The sequence below is a fragment of the Rhinoderma darwinii genome, chromosome 7 (assembly GCF_050947455.1).
Source record: "Rhinoderma darwinii isolate aRhiDar2 chromosome 7, aRhiDar2.hap1, whole genome shotgun sequence".
Classification (NCBI taxonomy): Eukaryota; Metazoa; Chordata; class Amphibia; order Anura; family Rhinodermatidae; genus Rhinoderma; species Rhinoderma darwinii.
Window position 1 is genome coordinate 36433238 of NC_134693.1, and position 22170 is coordinate 36455407.

General features: G+C 41.5%; 1 protein-coding gene across 3 annotated transcripts in view; it reads right to left on the reverse strand.

Annotated features, from left to right (window-relative positions):
* The window catches only part of DPYD (dihydropyrimidine dehydrogenase), a 751325-nt gene that overhangs the window by 548202 nt on the left and 180953 nt on the right, over positions 1–22170 (reverse strand). For all 3 annotated transcript variants that reach the window (XM_075833172.1, XM_075833173.1, XM_075833174.1), the window contains exon 5: positions 2132–2293. In XM_075833172.1, coding sequence (XP_075689287.1) covers positions 2132–2293 — 162 coding nt within the window. The remainder of the gene's footprint in view (positions 1–2131; positions 2294–22170) is intronic.

Consider the following 22170-nt stretch of genomic DNA (forward strand, 5'->3'; position numbering starts at 1 on the left):
CTCCCCTCATTCCTGGCATCCTCTGGATTCTCGCTCTGTAACTTTTATTGTTTTGGCCCCGCTTCTGCCCCTGCTCCACTTGGCTAATATATGCTAATTTTGAATAAACGTACAGAGTGGAGGAGACTTCATCTCTCCTCAGTAGCTGTTGCCACCTGCATCACTGTGACGTTGTCCAAGCAGAGAGTCTTCCGCATCACTGTGAGGTTGTCTGCTCTGATTGGACAGCTTCACAGTGATGCAGAAGGCAACACCTACTGTGGAGAGATGAGGTCTCCTCCTCTCTGTACCTTTACTCAAAATTAGCATATTAGGCGCCAAGCGGAGCAAGGGCAGTAGTGGGATGAGAGGGACAAAAAAATAAAATAAAATTACAGCGTGGAATTGAGGGGACGCCAGGAATAAGGGGATGTATGTGGTTAAAAAGAAAAAGAAAAAAAAACATGACAGGTCCTCTTTAAAAGTGATCATATTTGGGCACCACATCCAATAGTCATATTTAAAGAGACAAGTGCACCTAAACCAATCTACCGGGTTATAATAACTGCAGTATAATTTTAAGCGGACTACAAAAAAGAATGTTGAATTAAGACTTTACAAATGTCTATGTGAATATTTTGTATACAGAACAGTACTAAACCAATATGGTAAATATTAAAAACACAGTTTACTGCTGTTATTATGCCAACCCTTGCATTTACTTACAAGATTTTACAACAGTTATAAATTACTGCCTTCATTCCTAGCATATCATTATATTTTTAATTGGAGATACATTTTTTTTCTCCATCCAAAACATCTTTTGAAATGTCAGTAGACCTAGATTACAATTACTTCAATACATGAAATTTGTTGTATTTTCATATGAAATCATTACCCTTTTAATTATGTGCAGACATTAAAATATAATACAAGATAATATATACAATATATTATAGCTTCAACTTTCATTTAATGTTTTTAACTCCTTCAAGTTTTTCCCCCCGTTAATGACCGATCCTAGATGAGAAATTAAAAGCACAGAGGATGTGATGGCTGTGACTGTATGTTCACACACTTAACCAAAAACGTCTGAAAATACGGAGATGTTTTCAAGGGAAAACAGCTCCTGATTTTCATCAGTTTTTTAATCAAACTAGCATTTTTCTCTGTGTTTTTTACGGCCATTTTTGGAGCTGTTTTTCTATTGAGTCAATGAAAAACGGCTCCAAAAACGGCTCAAGAAGTGACATGCACTTCTTTTTAAGGGGCGTCTTTTTATGCGCCATTTTTTTAAAAAGAGGAACAGAACGCCGTATTTCCCATTGAAATCAGAGCAGATGTTTGTAGGCGTTCTGCTACTGATTTTCAGTTTTTCGGGACGTTTACAGCCCGAAAAACGGCTGAAAATAGGCCGTTGTGAACATACTCTTACTTTTCTTTGTTAAATCATCCAAATATTTTCTTTGTTTGTGATACACGTCTCATTATTTCTTACCATTTTCATTGTAACACAATTAAGTAATTTTATTATATAACACATACAGTTTTGACCTCTAAGGGACATTGTTACTTGTATCTACTTTTTACACTAATGATTTTCCCCCAAGTAGCTCTAGCCCATGGGGCATGGTTTAAAATAAAAAGTGTGATGGGTTAAAATTTCAACTACTTCAGATTAATAATGTGGTAATGTTAAATGGTTATATCATAATAGGTGTGTGTGTGTGTGTGTGTGTGTGTGTGTGTGTGTGTGTGTGTGTGTGTGTGTGTGTGTGTGTGTGTGTGTGCGTGTGTAATTTGTTATCCTTTGTTTTTATAGTTCAAATATATTATGCAGTGCTGCATAATTCATAATATGAGTAAGAAACAGGAGGAGAGGATTGCCCATTTACAATAAACAGACAGACAGATAGATAGATAGATAGATAGATAGATAGATAGATAGATAGATAGATAGATAGATAGATAGATAGATAGATAGATAGATAGATAGATAGATAGATAGATAGATAGATGATAGATAGATAGATAGATAGATAGATAGATAGATAGATAGATAGATAGATAGATAGATAGATAGATAGATAGATAGATAGATAGATAGATAGATAGATAGATAGATAGAATGGTCACTACAATAGGCACAAACCTCGGTAGCAAATTGCTGCAGTCCTCCAATATTAATTGGACCTTCTTCCGTTGCATATAAATTGCATCCACCCACACAGAGGTCGGATGTTGGACAAACCATTCCACATGTCAAGCCAAGCGGGTTATCGGAAAGTATAATCCTGGCAGCTCCGTAGTAGTTCTGCAGACAGAATTAAGTCATCTTCATTAAAAACCCATTAATGATAACACCAACGTAAGACAGAACTGCAAGCAATAATTTTTACAGGTTGTCATGCTGGATCTTTTTACTATCTCTATGACAGAGAGATATGGAATATACTGTATATACATCTATATATGACAGAAAATTAGTGAAATGTGTTTTACATATTATATGAATTTGTCTAACACTGTTGTCCAGATTTATTTTCTCAGGTGTATAATGTTATTAATATTTTGATATATACTGCTTACAGTTTTATTATCTGATTACTGATGGTGTCTATGCAGAATATACTTGTACTGGGTTGTTTCGACTGCATTGTCATACTGCCATCAGCCATTTTTAGTGTGGAATTGTTTCATTAAAGAGGATGTGTCACTAGTTTATCAATGTCCTATCTCCTAACTAGTCTAATAGGCGCTTTGCTGCTGATAACTACAGTGTCATTTTTGTTCAAAAATGTTTAATTTGCAAAAGTTATGAGCATTTTTCGAAATATGCTGATGTGGCTCTAATAGTCAAATAGGAGGTGACTCTTTCTTTTCATGCTGGGCGGTGTAATGTTTTTTTGTTTGACTATGTCCTATCAGCTCATACATTTCTCCTCTTCCCAACCCAGCAACACAGCGTGACCATTTAGTATACAGCTTCCATGCCAGACTGTTTTAAATTGGCGATATCTCCGATTGTGTCATAGCTAGAACTGTGATCCTGGTGTCATATGAAAGATTCTAATCTCATCTTTCATATGCCACCAGAACCTGTTCTAGGTGGTCCACAACCTGAGATGTGGCTATTTTAAGTGATCCCCCTTCCCTCCAGCCTCAGTCTTTCACACTGTGAGTCAGGCAGCTTAATGCTGATAGGACAGCGTCAGAGGCTGTGAGGTGGCTCCACCTCAGGAGAATTGCTGGTTTTGATGCCCACTTGTCTAGTATAGCCTCATTTGCATATATAGAAAAAAACACAAAACTTTTAAAATAATAAATGTTTTGGGACATAATTTTCCCTCGCATTATTGGTGTGACAGTGCCTATTAGATTAGCGAGAAGATTAAGCATTACTAAACTAGTGACAGTTGCTCTTTAAGTTAGAAGAACTCATACAATTGGTAATGAAGGTCATCATGTTCATTCTCAATTTTTCGCCATGCTTATTTCACCATTACATGAGAGTTTGCCTCACATAGATCCATTAAAAACGTGCAAAATTGACCAAAACTTTTAATAGTCAAATATGAATCGTTTAACTTTAAATGTCAAAAGTTTTTGCTATCGTTCGCTATGCAAATATATCAATACTACAAGTGTCATTGTTCTTAGGTCATCGAATGTTTTATATATATTTTCATAACTATAAATATTAAAGCCAGTTTATACTGACATTTAAAGGAACCAAAAATTGCACCATGTATAACTTGAAGCTACTGGGCTCCAATCTAAAATTTGTTACAGGGCTTCACAGCCAGTGTTCCCTCTAAGCGGCGCTCTCTCAAAAGGAAAGAGTTAAAATATCATGCTTATATGGATGACCAAGCCTGATAAGGGTGCAGTCACATGTAATACGCTGCGGAAAACATTACAATGTAATCCTATGGGGAATAAAATGCACGAAATTGAGGAAGCAATTGCAGAATATTTTTCCCTTAGGATTACCTGGTAAAGTTTTCTGCAGCATTTTTTACACCGTGGAAATACGAGGGAAAGTACGCCACGTATGAATGCACCCTAACAGCTCTACCTGTCTGCAGAGTTTGTTATTTTGTACTAGATTATTTCCAAAGCACACTGTTTAGAGGGAACAGTGCTCACAACTATCATACTGTACTTCACTAATAGCATTGTATTTCACATGCGGCAGAGCAACAATGTGTGCAATTTCTAAACAACTTCTGAACCCACTTTTAGTTACACCTTTGCATGGTACATTATTTTGACCTTCAAAAAAAAATATACAAATCTATTGCAGTTAATGAATAGTGGTTTGGTTAGTGGATACACCATTGACTTTAATAGGATCCATGATGCATAAGTTATTTTTGTCATTTTTCCTTTTAACTTTGATGAAACATATAAACTTTTTGGCAAGCGATTTTTGCCTTTTTATCGTTTTTTTTAAAATACTGTAGATTGAACAGATTGATTGGTGCTTAAGTGGTCCCGTTTTTTGGATTCAATGACAATTTAAAAAAAACAACAAAAAAACAAAACAGAAGATTACTTGTAATATGTCATGCTTGTGGTTCTTTTGTTCAGGAACCTAATGTTAAGAAGTTCAATGTTAGACAGGTTCCACGGGCTCACAAGAGAGAATGATTCTGGGGGCCCAACCTCAATTTATACATAACATATGCACATCCACTGTTATACAGTTAGGTCCAGAACTATTAGGACAGTGACACAATCTTCATGATTTGGGCTCTGCATGCCACCACATTGGATTCGAAACGAAACAATTGAGATGCAATTGAAGTGTAGACTTTCAGGTTTAATTCAAGGGGTTGAACAATAATATCCTGTGAAACGTTTAGGAATTGCAACCATTTTTCTACACAGCCTCGTCATTTCATGGGCTCAAAAGTAATTAGACAAATTAACATTACTATACATAAAATGTTTCTTTGTAGAGAATCCTTTGCAGGCAATGACTGCCTGAAGTCTGGTACCCGTGGACATCACCAAACACTGGGTTTCCTCCTCTGTGATGCTTTGCCAGGCCTTTACTGCCGCTGTCTTCAGTTGTTGCTTGTTTGTGGGTCATTCTGCCTTAAGTTTTGTCTCAAGAAAGTGAAATGCATGCTCGATCGGGTTGAGATTTGGTGATTGACTTGGCCATTGCAGAATATTCCACTACTCTGCCTTATAAACTCCTGGGTTGCTTTCGCAGTGTGTTTTGGGTCATGGTCCACTTGTACTGTGAAGCGACGTCCAATCAACCTTGCTGCATTTGGTTGAATCTGAGCAGAAAGTAAATCCCTGAACACTTCAGAATTCTTCCGGCTTCTTCTGTCTTCAGTCACATCATCAATAAACACTAGTGACCCAGTGCCTTTGGCAGACATGCATGCCCATGCCACCACACTGCCTCCACCATGTTTTACAGAAGATGTGATGTGCTTTGGATCATGAGCCGTTCCAAGCATTCTCCATACTTTCTTCCGCCCATCATTCTGGTACAGGTTGATCTTAGTTTCATGCTGCTCGAGAACTGGGCTGGCTTCTTTAGATGTTGTTTGGCAAAGTCTAATCTGGCCTTTCTATTTTTGAGGCTGATTAATGCTTTGAATCTTGTGGTGAACCCTCTGTATTTGCTATCATGAAGTATTTCCTTCATGGTAGACATACATACTGATACACCTACTTCAAGGAGAGTATTCTTCACTTGGGTAGATGTTGTGAAGAGGTTTTTCTTTACCATGGAAAGGATTCTGCGATCATCCACCACAATTGTCTTCTGTGGACGTCCAGGCCTTTTGGAGTTCACGAGATCACCAGTACGCTCTATTTTTTTTCAAGAATGTACCAAACTGTTGATTTGGCCACTCCTAACATTTGTGCCATCTCTGATGGATTTTTTTTTAAGCCTAACGATGGCCTGCTTCACTTGCATTGAGAGCTCCTTTGACCTCATGTTGTGGGTTCACAGCAACAGCTTCCAAATGCAAATGCTACACCTGGAATCAACTCCAGACCTTTTACCTGCTTAATTGATGATGGATTAATGAGGGAATAGCCCATGCAGCCCAATAAATAGCTTTTGAGATAATTCTCCAATTACCTTTGGTTCCTTGAAAAAGACTCAGCTACATATTAAAGAGCTGTAATTCCTAAACCCTTCCTCAAATCAGAATGTGAATACCCTCAAATTAAAGCTGAGAGTCTGCACTTTAAGTCCATATTGGTTATATAACTGTATATTCAATATGTTTTGGTAAACCGCTAAAATGCCAAAACGTGTGTCACTATCCAAATAATTCCGGACCTAACTGTATTAGATTAAATATGTAACTTGTAATAAAATCCATGAAAAATTTAACCTAGAGGTAAGTGACTGGCTCTAAAGTCAGTTCTAAATGGAGTTGACTTCTACTGAACCTCTCAGACCCGGCTCTACTTGGAGACCATGATTGTGCTGAACCAGGGGCCACTGGAGGATCATTTGGTACTCTAGTGGGCCAGTTCAACCATGAAGACAGCGCTGCTCTTGCAGTTTTCTTTAATCCTTCTGAAGGGATTAACATTCTTGGGGTAAAAATAAATAAATACAGGAAATAGGTAGCTAAAATACATTGTGTAAACAAGTTCTTGAAAAATATATATATATATTTATTTATTTTAAAAGAAGATCACATACCCAAATTTGAATATGTAATAGTAATGTTCACATATGACACTTATTTGGCTACATTGAAAGTCCTCCCACAAACATTATGATCCCATTTGAAAAGGTACTTGATTAATGCAGAATAGAATCAGATGCTTAACTGAGCCGCCAAGAGATTAACTCCAGGATTTTGGCCTTATTGCCTCCCGGCTCATTAGCCTCTCACTAAAGGCTAATTTCTAATCAGTGCAAGTTACTCTTGCCTTTAAGATAATAATTTCCTATACAAGTCAGTTGTCAAAAATGTTAATCTGCTTGATCATTAAATAACTTAAGCCGTATGCACAACATTTTATAAGGAATTACATTCTGCATAATGACTCCATACTTTAACCCTTCCATGTAAGATTGGATTAAAAAGTTAATTTAATTAAAATCTTAAAAAATAAGTATTAAAATATTGCTTTTACAGATGCAGAGATGACAAATGTATAATATAAGTTATATAATTAGATTATGTGACCCAAAACTCTGAACCCTTTAACACCTAAAAGGTGGAGACTTTTTTCTTTTACATATCCACTGACTTGCAAATAACTTTTTTATTAAAAATAAAAAAACAATGGCAGCACTAATAGTTATTAGTGACCTCAAAGTATGCTAGAAGTAGAATTGAAAAACCTGAAAACGTAAGCTTTTGATATACAAGAGTGGTTAGAGATTTTTTTCTTTATAAAAAAAAACCCATAATCCTCGAATAAGAGCCAGTCCTCTTGGCAAAATGGCTTTTTTTTTTCATGAAGGGCCAAAGATCTGGTGTCACGTAGGGTTCATGGACCCACTGCACCGTACCGCCTTGGCGGTATGGCAGCTGGCCAACAGGGCGTAGGTCAGAGTCTACAGGTAGACGTCAGGCAAGGAGAAGCAGGACAGGTGTGGTATACAGCACAACACGACTACAGCTAAGCACGACACTAGATCAAGGTACAGGTTACAGGATACAAGAACAGGGAACACTGGGAGCAGGAAACACTAGGGGACCATTTGCAAGACAGACTTGGAATACAACAACAAAGCTCAGGCGTGAGAGGATGGGGCTGGGACCTTCTTATAGCCCAGGGTGCTCTGGAGCAATTAGTTCAATCACCAATTCAAACATGCACTTTTCCAACTTAGCGTACAGACGATTCTCCCTTAACCGCAGCAAATCTTGACGGACATGTATCTGATGCATCATAGGATCTGGAGAAAAAAATCAAGATATCATTAAGGTAGACTACTACACAAACATAGAGGAGGTCACGGAAAATGTCATTAACAAACTCCTGGAAGACCGCGGGAGCATTACACAGGCCAAAGGGCATTACTAGATATTCATAGTATCCATCACGGGTGTTAAATGCAGTCTTCCATTCATCACCCTGGCGAATCCGGACTAGGATGTAAGCCCCACGCAGGTCTAGTTTGGAAATAATCTTGGCACCACGTATACGATCAAACAGTTCTGAGGTCAGTGGCAACGGATATTTATTTTTCACCGTGATCTGGTTGAGACCTCGGTAGTCAATACAAGGAAGGAACCATCCTTCTTTTTGACAAGGAAGAACCCGACTCCTGCCTGGGAGGAAGACTTACATATGAAGCCCCTCTCCAAGTTCTATTTCACATAGGCGGACATGGACAGAGTCTCTGGCAAGGAGAGAGGATATACCCTAAGGGATGCACAAGGATTCAGCTCAATTGGGCAGTCATACGCCCGGTGTGGAGGCAATGTCTCTGCCTCCCTTTTGCTGAAGACGTCCGAAAATGCAGCATAATGACCCGGCAATCCTACCAATGACCGAGGCAGCGAAGGCTGAGCCGAACGAATCTGCACCAGGCATCGGCTTTGACACTCAGGGCCCCACTGGAGAACCTCTCCAGAATTCCAGTCCAGGACTGGTGCATGTAGTCGGAGCCAAGGCAGGCCCAGCAACACAGGGTTAACGGCTTTGGATAGGACATAGAACGACAGGAGTTTGAAGTGAAGAGCTCCCACTTGGAGCCTCAGGGGCTTGGTCACAGCTATAACTGGGTCTGGCAGAGGTAGTCCATTCACTGATGCAACCATCAACAGCCTCTCCAGGGGGGTGGTGGGTAATTGAAGAAGATCCACCAGATCTCTACAGATGAAATTAGCAGCGGATCCAGAGTCCAGATACGCAGAGACCGGATGCGTTCTCTCGACAGACACTATGGTCACTGGTATGGACAATTTAGACAGAAGTCCTTTCTTACCCAAGGTTGCCTCTCCTAGCAACCCTAGGCTTTGGGATTTTTGGGGACACAGGCGCACTGAGGCCGCAATATAGACAGAGTCCCGAAGTGCCCCTGCGTTGTCTCTCCTGGGTGGATAGCTAACACTGGTCCATCATCACAGACTCCTTAGGAGGATCGAAATCTGAGGAAAGCAGGGGTTGCTGCAAAGTAGGGACCAGACTAGGAAGGCCTCCCTCCCGACGAACCTCTTGGAGGCGTTCTTGGATCCGCATATCAATCTGGGCGGACAGAAGGATGAGGTTATCCAGGGTAGATGGCAAGTCTCCAGCGGTAAGTTCGTCCTTAATTTTAGGAGACAGTCCATGCCAGAATGCAGCCACAAGGGCCTCATTGTTCCATAACAGTTCTCCCGCCAGGGTGCGGAAGTGGATGGCGTACTCGCTCACAGCGGTGTCTCCTTGGCGTAGGTTTAGGCTTAGAAAGCCGCTGCAGATTAAACCCATCTAGGCTTCTCAAACACCATGCGTAAAGTCCGGAGGAAGCCCTGGAAGTCACGGGTCTCTGGTCCTTGTCTCTCCCAGATAGGATTCACCCATGCAAAATCCCTGCCAGTGAGGAGAGAGATGATGAAAGCGACCCTTGCGCCGTCAGACGAAAATGTCCTAGTATACAGGCTGAAGTGGATCTGGCACTGGTTCAAAAATCCACGACAGGTACCTGCGTCTCCATCATAGCGGTCCGGAAGTGCCAAAGAAAAATGCGGGTTGACATTGCCAGGAGGTGTAGTAAGAGGAACGGCAGCTCGTGCCTCCTGCCGACGTGCGAGACTGTTCAAAGCCTGGAGGAGTTGGTCCTGTCAAGACCGGAGGTCTAGCATATCCGCCCACATCTCTTGTGACGTCGTCATGGTCTTGTATCAACCAGCAAGGTCCATGGCCTGAGCTTACTGTCACGTAGGGTTCGTGGACCCACTGGGCCGTACCGCCTTGGCAGTATGGCAGCTGGCCAACAGGGAGCAGGTCAGAGTCTATAGTTTATATAGGGTACCTGTGGCAGCTCGGACAGTAGCAAGGCAGGCTTGGCAGGAACTATGCAGTAGGTAAACATCAGGCGTGGAGAAGCAGGACAGGCGTGGTATACAGCACAGCACGGCTACAGCTAAGCACGGCACTAGATCAGGATACAGGAACAGGGAACACTGGGAGCAGGAAACACTAGGGGACCATTTGCAAGACAGACTTGGAATTCAACAACAAAGCTCAGGCATGGGAGGATGGGGTTGGGACCTTCTTATAGCCCAGGGTGCTCTGGAGCAATTAGCTCAATCACCAACATGCGTGCGCTCTTGCTTCAAAAGTCTGGACTGAGCTCGTGAGCGCACTCTGGTGGTCACTGTGTAGCAGGACGGCCGTATGTTCAGACATCTCTTGAGAGAAGGGCGTCGACTGGATGGAAGGAGTTTGTGGTCAGCGACCACGGACGTTACATCTGGTTTTTATTAATAAAAGAAACATATAGGCAATACAGTTACAATTAATTTCCATGTAACAAAATAAGGCATACCATACATATGGTCAACACCAAGGTCTAAAACAGAACAAATACTTTCACCTCTGCCAACACTGGAGTTCATGAATGAGTCGAGTGGATTCTTTTTCATAAAATGTCACTTTTTTCATGTGAATTCTCTGTTTATTAACTTTGGGAATGTGCTTTAGAGCAGAAATGGAAGGCTGTTAGATTTGATGTCGTATTTAAAGTATTTAAGGCTGGCACCAAAAAATTTCACTTTTGGTAGCATTATCTTAGAATCCTGTTGTTTCCTACCAGTAGGTGACGTCAATTTGCCCTGATGTTGAGCGCTGGTACAAGTGTTGAGAGATTGGTTGGCATCTTTATAGAGTTTAGTAATAGAAAACCTTGGAGTTTAAATCAGTAGGATTCAGTCGAATCAAAGGAAGGGGATTTACTTCATGTTTGGAGACAGATAGCAGGCTGTACCATAGGGAGTCTCTTTAAAATCTAGTCTTGCTACAATACATTTAGCTTAAAAGATAAGATCCAGATGAACGCCCAATATCTGTAGCCTAAAACTGAATACGAAACTCAACATTATTCTGGTATAAAATAGGGCAGCAAAGTCACTTAGTGGTTAGTACTATTGCCTTGTAACACTGAAGTCCTGGATTCAAATCAGACCAAGGACAACATCTGCATGGAGTTTGTATGTCCTCCTTGTGTTTGCGATGGTTTCCTTTTAATACTCCGATTTCCCAACACTTCAAAAACGTACTGATAGTTAAATTGGTCCCAGGGTGTGTGATATAGAAAATTAGATTGTGAGCCCATTTGGGGCAGGGACTGAAGTGATTACAATATATCTGTGCAGTGCTGCGGAGTATGTTGGCACTGGTGACTGGAACAGGTCCGCTTATAGGAAAACAGTAACTTTTCCTTTTGGAAAGGTATTCCTACCTTCCTGTACTACGATGAAACATGGACTGATGAACTTTATGAAGCAAATGATACTGTAGATTGGCATGTACTTATTGTACTCCATTAATTCTAATTTGACAGGTTTTTAAACATCTGAAAATATTACAGATCTAGGTGGTCAATATTGATATTGCCTATTTTTGATCTAGAGTAAAAAGCATAATCACAGTTGCTTAGGAGCCCGAAACACCATTTCCTGACTTTAAAAAGCTATTCCATGGGGCTTCCACAAAATGCAGCCACAGGCGGCACCAGTCACTTTTCACGCTACCTGGGTGGTATCTAAATCATTATTCAGTGGTATTTTCTTGCTCACAAATAGTGAGAAAGAAAGGTCACACTGTCTAGCAATGCAGATTTATATGCCATTCAGGATTTGGGTAACATTGGTTACCATTAGAGGTGATCACCAAGCATCTAAGCCATTAAAGGATATGTAAATCCTTGATATGTGAAGTTTTTTTTTTTTTTTTACTAAAACAATGTATTTTAGTGTGTTGTGCAACTTTGTAATTTATTTTCATACATTTTTTTTTAAACTTTTTCAGATACAGTTTCTATGCATCCTGGATACATAGAAGCTATATTGTGCGTTGAAATCTGAATCTGTCAGGTCAGCGGGACTGACTGGTTCAGTGACACCGCTCTCTGCATGTTTCACACGCAGGATCCAGCTGTTATCGATCACATCTAAGCTCATAACTTTCACACAGCAATATTTTGGTCAGTATTTTCCATCAGTATTTGTAAGCCAAGACCAAGAGTGGGTCCAAATGCAGAAGAGGTGAAAAGCTTTTCATTCCTTTTTTTTTCATTATGTAGGTTCCACAACTGGTTTTGGCTTACAAATACTGATGCAAAATACTGACCTAAATACTGCCATGTGAAAGAGGCCTTATTCAGACGAACATGGGGAAACTCGGACGTGAAAAATGGATGTCTTTCACGTCCGAGTTGCCTCCGTGCGGGTCCAGTTTTCACCGATCCCCATAGACTTTAGTCTATTGAAGGATCCGTGAAAACGAAAGAAAATAGGACATGTTCTATCTTTTAACCGACCCTTCACACAGTCCATTAAAACAATGGCCCTATTGAAATACATGTGACACATATTACAGTCGTCTGAATACGGCCTTAGGCTGAGTTCTCATACAGATATTAGGCTGATAAGCCAGCCACACAAATCTGTACAAAAATCTGCCACAAAATCTGCATGTGGAACATGCAAATTTCGTTGCGGATTTTGGTTGGAATATAGCTACAGATTTGACTCATTGCATTGGACAGAATTTAATCCATAGTGAAAATCAGAGGTATTTTAGCAACAGATAGGGCATGCTGCAGATTTTAAAATCTGCAGCTTGTTCAGACTCCATAGCAGATTTTTAACACTGTAAGGGCACATTGAGAAGTGGCAGATTTGCTGCGGAATTCCGCTGCATACAGGCCGCAGTGGAAATCTGCAGCAGACTTTTTTCTTTCGTTTTCTAGTGGAAAATAACTATGGAAACTAGCTTACGGTGCCAAATTTACACTTGAGGGTGAATAGACATCACTTCCAGCCAGGACGGGATGTCTATTCACTCTCAAGACACTTAAGTAACGTTATTGTGTAAGTATGTGACTGCACATCATGATCTAGCAAGATCACTATGTGCGGAGTAAATGAATGGAGAGAAGTGTATGATGCTGATTGGTCAGCGTCATATACTTCTCTTCACAACGCCCACTTGGTCAAAAAGTAAAAACACGCCCAGTTGGGCATTAAGAAAGTAATTAGCATAAATCTAAAATAGGTCATAACTTGTTCAAAACTGATTGTTTTTGACCAAGTGGGCGTCGTGAACAGAAGTGTATGACGCTGACCAATCAGCGTCATACACTTCTCTCCATTCATTTACTCAGCACATAGTGAGCACATTGAGAGTGAATAGATATCACTTCCAGCCAGGACGGGATGTTTATTCACAATCCCGACACTTCGGTAACGTTTGTGTGGGACTTACTGTACAGCACATCGAGATCACACTGTGCTGTAATTTACAGCGTGATCTTGCGAGACTACGCTTGCTGTCATTAAGTCCCACACAAACGTTACCGAAGTATCAGGATTGTGAATAGACATCGCGTCCTGGCTGGAAGCGATGTCTATTCACCCTCAAAACACTTCAGTAACATTAATGTGTGAGTAAGTGACAGCACATCATGATCTAGCAAGATCACTATGTGCTGAGTAAATGAATGGAGAGAAGTGTATGACACTAATTGGTAACTCTTTGCAACGCCCACTTGGGCATTAAGAAAGTCATTAACATAAATCTAAAATAGGTCATAACTGTCAAAATGTATCGTTTTTGTAAATAAAAACCACTGTTATCTACATTACAGCGCCGATCACATTATGTAGAAGACAGGGCACTTATAATGTGGTGACAGAGCCTCTTTAAGTAAATGGGGTTTGTTAAAACCCCATTCTCTTACATTGTACTTGCCTTGTTGCAAAATATATGTGTAGATACAGCAACTGAAATTCTAAATACTCAATGTGTGAATTCACCCTAAAGGCTAATTCACAGTTTTTGACGAGAAAACCATGTCAGAAACAGTGCCAAAAAAATCTGAAATCGCCTCCCATTGATTTCAATGGGAGGTAGAGAATTTTTTCCCACAAGTAAAAATGGAAAAGAAACGTTTGCAGAAAAAGGGATTTTCACAGCATTTTTTGCCAGTGGCGCTCAATTGTCGTGGCTGATAAACACCGCAAAAAATGCGGCAAAGAAAGTGCAGCCAGGGCAAAATCAGATTTTTCTGCCTGCAAAAAAACTCTGTGTGAACAGGGCTTTTGTGTCCAAAAATATAAAAAGGAAATTTTTGTATATTTTATATTGCCTTCACAAATAAATAATATAATACTATGTATTATGGTCACACGTTTTACCGCTGCAGAGACAATAAACAGAAATGTATTTTGCTTCCTAGTTTCTATAATCTTTTCTTCACATTAGTCTCATCGCTAAAATAACCACATAGCCTGTTCTGCACTTCCCTTCATCAAAATGTCAATAAAGACGGCTCAGGTAACCGAGACAACAGAAGCAGAGGTTTAAAAAGACATCTATAATCAGAGGCAAGCAGACAGCGCTGGATCCACATGGATCATTTAGAAACACTGCCTCACTCGCATGCAAATCAGGACTTTAGGAAACACCATTAAATATGTAGAATCAATATCCCTGCATTGGAAGAAAAATGCTGTTAAAGACCTGTTTTCATTTAAACTTGCTGAATCTGAATGTCACTTTAGAAGAGGATTTGATTCTACCTTTAATTACATTGCAGACCAGATTTTCTGAACCACAAGGCAGGCTTAGATACAGGACCCCAGCAGACAGTTATCCTATACAGTACAAGATTACGATCTGTGGGGTCCTGTATCTAAGGCTGCCTTGTGGTAGGCTTAGATACATGGTCTAACAGACAGTATCACACATGGGCCCTGTATCTAAGCCTACCACGTGTTACTAATGTTTTTTTTTGTGTGTTTGTGTTTTTTTACAGGTTCGGTCGATGGACTATGTCGGATTCGAGGACTACTTCGATGACGGCTTTTTTTATTTTCAATAAAATTGTTAATGAGGGTTGTGTGTGGTTTTTATTTAAAAATATAATATTTTTTCTATATCTTTGTATTTTCTTTTAAACTTCACTACTACCACCTCAGTAATGGCCGCTGACTGATTGACAGCTTCCATTACTAAGGCGAGGCTTAGTGTTAGCCGGTGCAGAGGCTAACACTTATCTCCATTATTACCCCGTTACCCACCACCACCAGGGATACTGGGTAGAGCCGGGTACGATCCAGTACCCGACCATCTGTAGTGAAGATCGGCTACTGGGGCCGCCGCAGGCTGGTATTATTGGGCTGGAAAAGGCCAAGAACAGTGGCCCTTCCCACCCTGGTAATGCTACTGCTTACCAAAACATATTGAATATACAGATATATAATCAATATGAGCTTAAAGTGCTTTAATTTGAGGGTACTCACTCCCTGATCTGAGGAAGGGTTTAGGAGTTATAGCACTTTAATATGTGGCTGCCTCTTTTTCAAAGGACCAAAGGTAATTGGGCAGTTATCTCAAAAGCTATTTATTGGGCTGCATGGGCTATTCCCTCATTAATCCATCATCAATTAAGCAGGTAAAAGGTCTGGAGTTGATACCAGGTGTGGCATTTGCATTTGGAAGCTGTTGCTGTGAACCCACAACATGAGGTCAAAGGAGCTCTCAATGCAAGTGAAACAGGCCATCGTTAGGCTGAAAAAAATCCAGCAGAGATGGCACAAATGTTAGGAGTGGCCAAATCAACAGTTTGGTACATTCTTGAAAAAAAAAAAAAAGAGCGCACCGGTGATCTCGTGAACTCCAAAAGACCTGGACATCCACAGAAGACAACAGTGGTGGATGATCACAGAATCCTTTCCATGGTGAAGAAAAACCTCTTCACAATATCTACCCAAGCGCATGACACTCCTGGAAGTAGGTGTATCAGTATCGGAGTCTACCATAAAGAGAAGACTTCATGAGAGCAAATACAGAGGGTTCACCACAGGGTGCAATCCATTAATCAGCCTCAAAAATAGAAAGGCCAGATTAGACTTTCACAAACAACATGTAAAGAAGCCAGCCGAGTTCTGGAACAGCATGAAACTAAGTACCAGAATAATGGAAGGAAGAAATTATGGAGAAGGGTTGGAACGGCTCATGATCCAAAGCACATCACATCTTCTGTAAAACATGGTGGAGGCAGTGTGGTGGCATGGGCATGCATGGCTGCCAAAGGCACTGGGTCACTAGTGTTTATTGATGATGTGACTGAAGACAGAAGAAGCCGGAAGAATTCTGAAGTGTTCAGAGATTTACTTTCTGCTCAGATTCAACCAAATGCAGCAAGGTTGATTGGACGTCGCTTCACAGTACAGATGGACCATGACCCAAAACACACTGCGAAAGCAACCCAGGAGTTTATAAGGCAGAGTAGTGGAATATTCTGCAATGGCCAAGTCAATCACCAAATCTCAACCCGATCGAGCATGCATTTCACTTTCTTGAGACAAAACTTAAGGCAGAACGACACACAAACAAGCAACAACTGAAGACAGCTGCAGTAAAGGCTGGCAAAGCATCACAAAGGAGGAAACCAGTGGCATAACTACTGCTGTAGCAGCTGTAGCGGCTGCTATGGGGCCCGCGGCATGAAGGGGCCCGTGTCGCCGGCCGGCACGGGCCCCCACCATGGCCGGAGGCTCCGCTAGCTGCCGCTATGGCTACTACAGCGCGACGCCAAGGAACACTACGGCAGAGCAGGGAGGTATCTCCCCGCTCTGCCATTAAAGGGGTTGTTCCTACATAAGACATGTATCCCCTATCCACAGGGGATACATGTGTGATCGCTGGCAGCGATAGGGAGAACAGGGGACCGAAAGTCACCTGAAGTTCTCCCTCACAAACCTCGGACTTCCGGGGTCTGTGTCGGCAGCTCCGTAGAAATGATTGGAGCGCTAGTCGCGCTTGTGCGCATGCGTGACCAGCACTCCTTTCATTTTTATTGAGCTGCGCAGACTCCGGAAGTCAGAGGTTAGTCATGGAGAACTTCGGGGGATTTTCGGTCCCCCGTTCTCCCTATCGCTGCCAGCGATCACACATGTATCCCCTATCCTGTGGATAGGGGATACATGTCTTTTGTAGGACACACTATAGGTCGGATTTTTTTGGGGGGGTTGGGGCTGTATGGCTTTACCTACAGGGGGGGCTGTATAGCGTTACCTACAGGGGGGCTGTATAGCGTTACCTACAGGGGGTCTGTATGGCGTTACCTACAGGGGGGCTGTATAGCGTTACCTACAGGGGGGGCTGTATAGCGTTACCTACAGGGGGGGTCTGTATGGTGTTACCTACAGGGGGGCTGTATAGCGTTACCTACAGGGGGAGCTGTATGGCGCTACCTACAGGGGGGCTGTATGGTGCCATCTACAGGGGGGGCTGTATGGCATTACCTACAGGGGGGGCTGAATGGCGTTACCTACAGGGGGGCGGTATGGCACGATCTACAGGGGGGGCTGTAAAAAAGGCACTATCTACAAGGGGGGGTTGTGTGACACCCAGGGGAGGGGGGGCCCCAGTCAAAAGTTTGCTATGGGGCCCTGTCTTTCCTAGTTACGCCCCTGGAGGAAACCCAGCGTTTGGTGATGTCCATGGGTTACAGACGTCAGGCAATCATTGCCTGCAAAGGATTCTCTACAAAGTATTAAAAAAAAGTATTATTTATGGTAATGTTAATTTGTCCAATTACTTTTGAGCCCCTGAAATGAGGCGGCTGTGTAGAAAAATGGTTGCAATTCCTAAATGTTTCACAGGATATTTTTGTTCAACCCCTTGAATTAAACCTGAAAGTCTACACTTCAATTGCATTGCAGTTGTTTCATTTCAAATCCAATGTGCTGGCATGCAGAGCCAAAATCACGAAGGTTGTGTCACTGTCCAAATGATTCTGGACCTAACTGTATAAGTAGGAATTCTCATATTTCAATTTAAACATATAACATCTAATATTTAACCAAAACAAAATAAAACGCTGCAAAAAACACCACCGAAAACAATTCCATTACGCTATGTGTGAAACCGACCTAAATAGGTCAAGACCAAATTTAAAAATATAAAAAATGTAAAACAACGCTGTTACATTTAATCTGCTAACCCATCATTTAGTCAGGCTATGACATTGCTATAGGGCCCATAAAGTGGAGAAACTGATAATAAGGAGTTATCCACTTTACAGGATGTCTGACTACTAGGACATCCAGTGAGCAAGTTTTATTTCTCCTACAGCACCACCACAGGGGAAATTAAGGATTACACAGTGCCCACTGAAATTAATGGACAATTCATGAATGTACAGACATGTTGGGTGCTCCAAAGCAAGAGAAACTCTTTGCAACCACTTTTCCCTGTGGCAAATAGATGAGGGTCCTGAGCCCCCGCTCAATTAACATAGAATTAAAAAAAATGGGGGGTTGCCATTAAATGCTTTGCTTACTGTGTATGACCAGTTTATATTAGGCCTTCTGGAGACACCAATGATTTCTAAGTCGAGGTTTCAGCACTCTTTTTTTTGCCTGATGCTATCACTCCCAACTTTGGACTTCTTACTACAGCTTCTCATACCTGTAATCCTAAAGATAGAAATGTAGCAGATTCTGGACATGTTGCTGATGCCTGCTGACATTTCATCAGAATTTCATTTTCATGCTTTACTGTAAAGCATTACAAAGACATGCTAATAAGAAAGCAATGGATTTCACGTTGATGCACATTGCTTTTGTTATTTTGTCCACCACATGGAACTACGTCTATCTAATGTGACATGACCTGAAACAACCTGAATAGAACAATTGTCTGTTACCGTTATATATCTCTGTGGTTAAAAAAACAAACAACTGTTTCATGGTGTCTTCATAAGGAAAAACATGAGTGTAAAAGTTGACATGTTTAAACTACACAAAACTGAGCAATTGCTTAATAAGTTAAGTTTTATCCAAAGAGAAAAAACTGATGGTCTTTGGATAGGCCATCCATATCTGATTGGTGGGGGTCTGACTCTCGGCACCCTCGCAAATCAGCTGTTTTGAATGGGCCATAGCGCTCGTATGCGCACTGCTTTCCCTTTATCACTTATGCTACTTAATACTGTCAAAGCCGACACATTTGTAGCGGCGGTTCGCAATATTACAGCCTTATCCAAGGTTTGCACATAACAAGTGTGTCGTTATTGAACAGTAAAGGGCATTAAGGGAAAGCAGCGCTCCGACAAGCACTGCTGCCCCTTCAAAAGAGTTTTTGGCGGGGTGCCAAGAGTTGGACCTCCACAAATAAAATACTGATGGTGGCGAAGACCCCATTGAAGCAGCCCCGTGGACAATGTATTTTAATTTCTGATCATAGGGTAGAGAGCAAGGTTTCCTATCCATATAAAAATAAATTAGGAAATCCTGCAGTTTTCCCAAATGCTGATGTTTAGTGGCCAAATAGGCTACAATGCACTAGAGTAGCTTCTCTTTTTACAGAATACAGTAAAATTGAATTTTATAAGTCCACTATCCCTAGTAGTAGGCACGGAATTAATGACAGAATGACAAGTCTATTATACTCCCTCAAATAAGACAGAAAGAAGAGTGTAGACAGCAGATACAAAGCATGGTAAGGCGTTATCTGCTTAAATTCTTGTGTTGACTCGACTGTAAAGCATCCTTCTCCTGCTGTGAACAGATAAAAGGTGGAGGACGGTCTCCAGAAATGTAACAGTTAATGATGTTTAAAAAAATAAATTAGAAAAACATATATATTAAAAAAAATCATGCACTACCAATGCATAGCTCTTTTATATAATCTAGCATGTGTTGTAATTGACAGTAATTAAAAATACAGATAATAAACCTTTGTATTTTTATGCCTTGAGAGCGCTTGCCCAGCATTAATGGATTTAAAATGCCAGCAAAACTGCAATAAGCACAAGAAAAACTACTGTGAATATTACAAAAGTAAAAATGAACATAAGGTTTCTGTAAATAACTGTTTGATAGAACATTGGAAGATGAGTGGCCCCCTTGAAAGTGAATGCTCACCTTTAAACAATATTTAGATGTTTTTTAATCTAAATATTTCCAGAAATCTGTGCTGATTAATTTCAAAATATATCTTTATAAGTGTTTCAGTTCCGTTTCTCTAATAGGCTTCATTCACATCTGTGTTAAGGTCCCGTTCTGACGTTCCGTCTGAGGTTTCCGTCAGAACGGGACCCTAAGCAGACACAAACTGACACCGACGGAAACTAGAGATTTCCGTTTCCATCACCATTGATTTCAATGGTGGCGGATCCGGTGCCCATGGTTTCCATATGTGTCTGTTGTGCATCGGGCCCGTCGTTGTGCCGGAAGCAATAGCGTAGTCGACTGGTTTCTGTCGGTGTCAGTTTGTGTATGCTCAGGGTCCCTTTCTGTCGGAAACCTCCGACTGAATGTCAGAAAGGGACCCCAACGCAGATGTGAACGAAGCCTAACAAAGCTCCAAATCCCATGCCATAAAGTTGAAAGCTGAAATTCTGGCTGTTCACAACCACCACTAGAAGGAGCTCTTTACACATAGATTTATAGAGCTCTGATTTAACTCAAAAAGTGTTATGCACAGTGGCATAGCTATAACTTTAGCACAGGGGGGTGAAACACATTTGAGTGGGCCCCAACCCACACAGTATAATGACCTTATAGCTGCCCCCACACAGGATAATGCCCCTATAGCTGCTCCCACACAGGATAATGCCCCTATTGTTTCCCCCACACAGAATAATGCTTCCATAGCTGCCCCCACACAGTATAATAACCCATTAGTGCCCCCACATAGTATAATGACCCCCCCAGTGAACCCCACACAGTATAATGACCCCTTAGTGGCCCCCACACAATATTTTGCCCCTATAATGCCTCCCCACACAGAATAATGCCCGCATAGCTGCCTCTACATAGTATAATGACCTATTAGTGCCCCCACAGTATAGTGCCCCTATAGGTGTCCCCATACAGTATAATGTCCCTATAGTGCCTCCTACACAGCATAATGCCCCTATAGTGCCTCCCACACTGTAGAATGCCCCATAGCTGCTCCCACACAGTATAATGCCCCTATAGCTGCCTTTACACAGTAAATTGCCCCCATAACTACGCTCCACACAGTATAATGCCCCATAACTGCTCCGATACAGTGTAATGCCCCTATAGTTCCTCCCACACAGTATAATGCCCCCATTTATGCCACTACACTGTATAATGCCCCCGTAGTTGCTCCGACAGTATAATGCCCAATAGCTGCCCCATACAGTATAACTCCCCATAGCTGCCTACATACAGTATAATGTCCCCATAGCTGCCCTTACAGTATAAAGCCCCCCATAGCTGCCCCATACAGTATAAAGCTACCATAGCTATCCCATATGGTATAAAGCCCCCATAGATGCCCCATACAGTATAATGCCAACATAGCTGCCCTAAACAGTATAATGCCCCATAGCTGCCCCATATAGTAAAATGCCCCTATAGCTGCCACAATACAGTATAATGCCCCACAATGCTTCCCCATACAGTATAATGCCCCTATAAAATGGATTATGAATACTAGTAGCACAAAAATTTTTACCTGAAAATTAAATGGTGTTAAAGGTGTTTTCCCATCTTGGACGTTTATGGCATATCCACAGGATATGCCATAAACATCCGATAGATGTGGGTCCCACCATTGGGACCCACACCTCTCTCTAGAACGGGGCCCCCTAAACCCTGTCCTAGCTTACTCGACTCCTGCTGCCTCTCTGCCACTTCCTGGTTAGGCGGTTGGGAGTTACGGAAACAACATAGCTCGCCGTGCTACCCTGTTTCAGCAACTTCCATTCACTTCTATGGGAGTTATGGAAATAGCGTAGCGCAGCAAGCACTCGGCTGTTTCCATAACTCCAGACCACCTAACCAGGAAGTGGCCGGGAGGCAGAGGAGCCGAGCAAGGTAGAACAGGGTTTAGGTGGCCCCATTGTAGAGATAAACACAACAAAAGTTTGAACAGCATAAAATAAATACGCATTACTGCTAAATCTACTTACAAATAGGGAGGTTCTTAGTGCACATTTTGATCAAAAAGTGTTTACACATTAGTGTTCGCAGTGTGCTGTTGCCATTT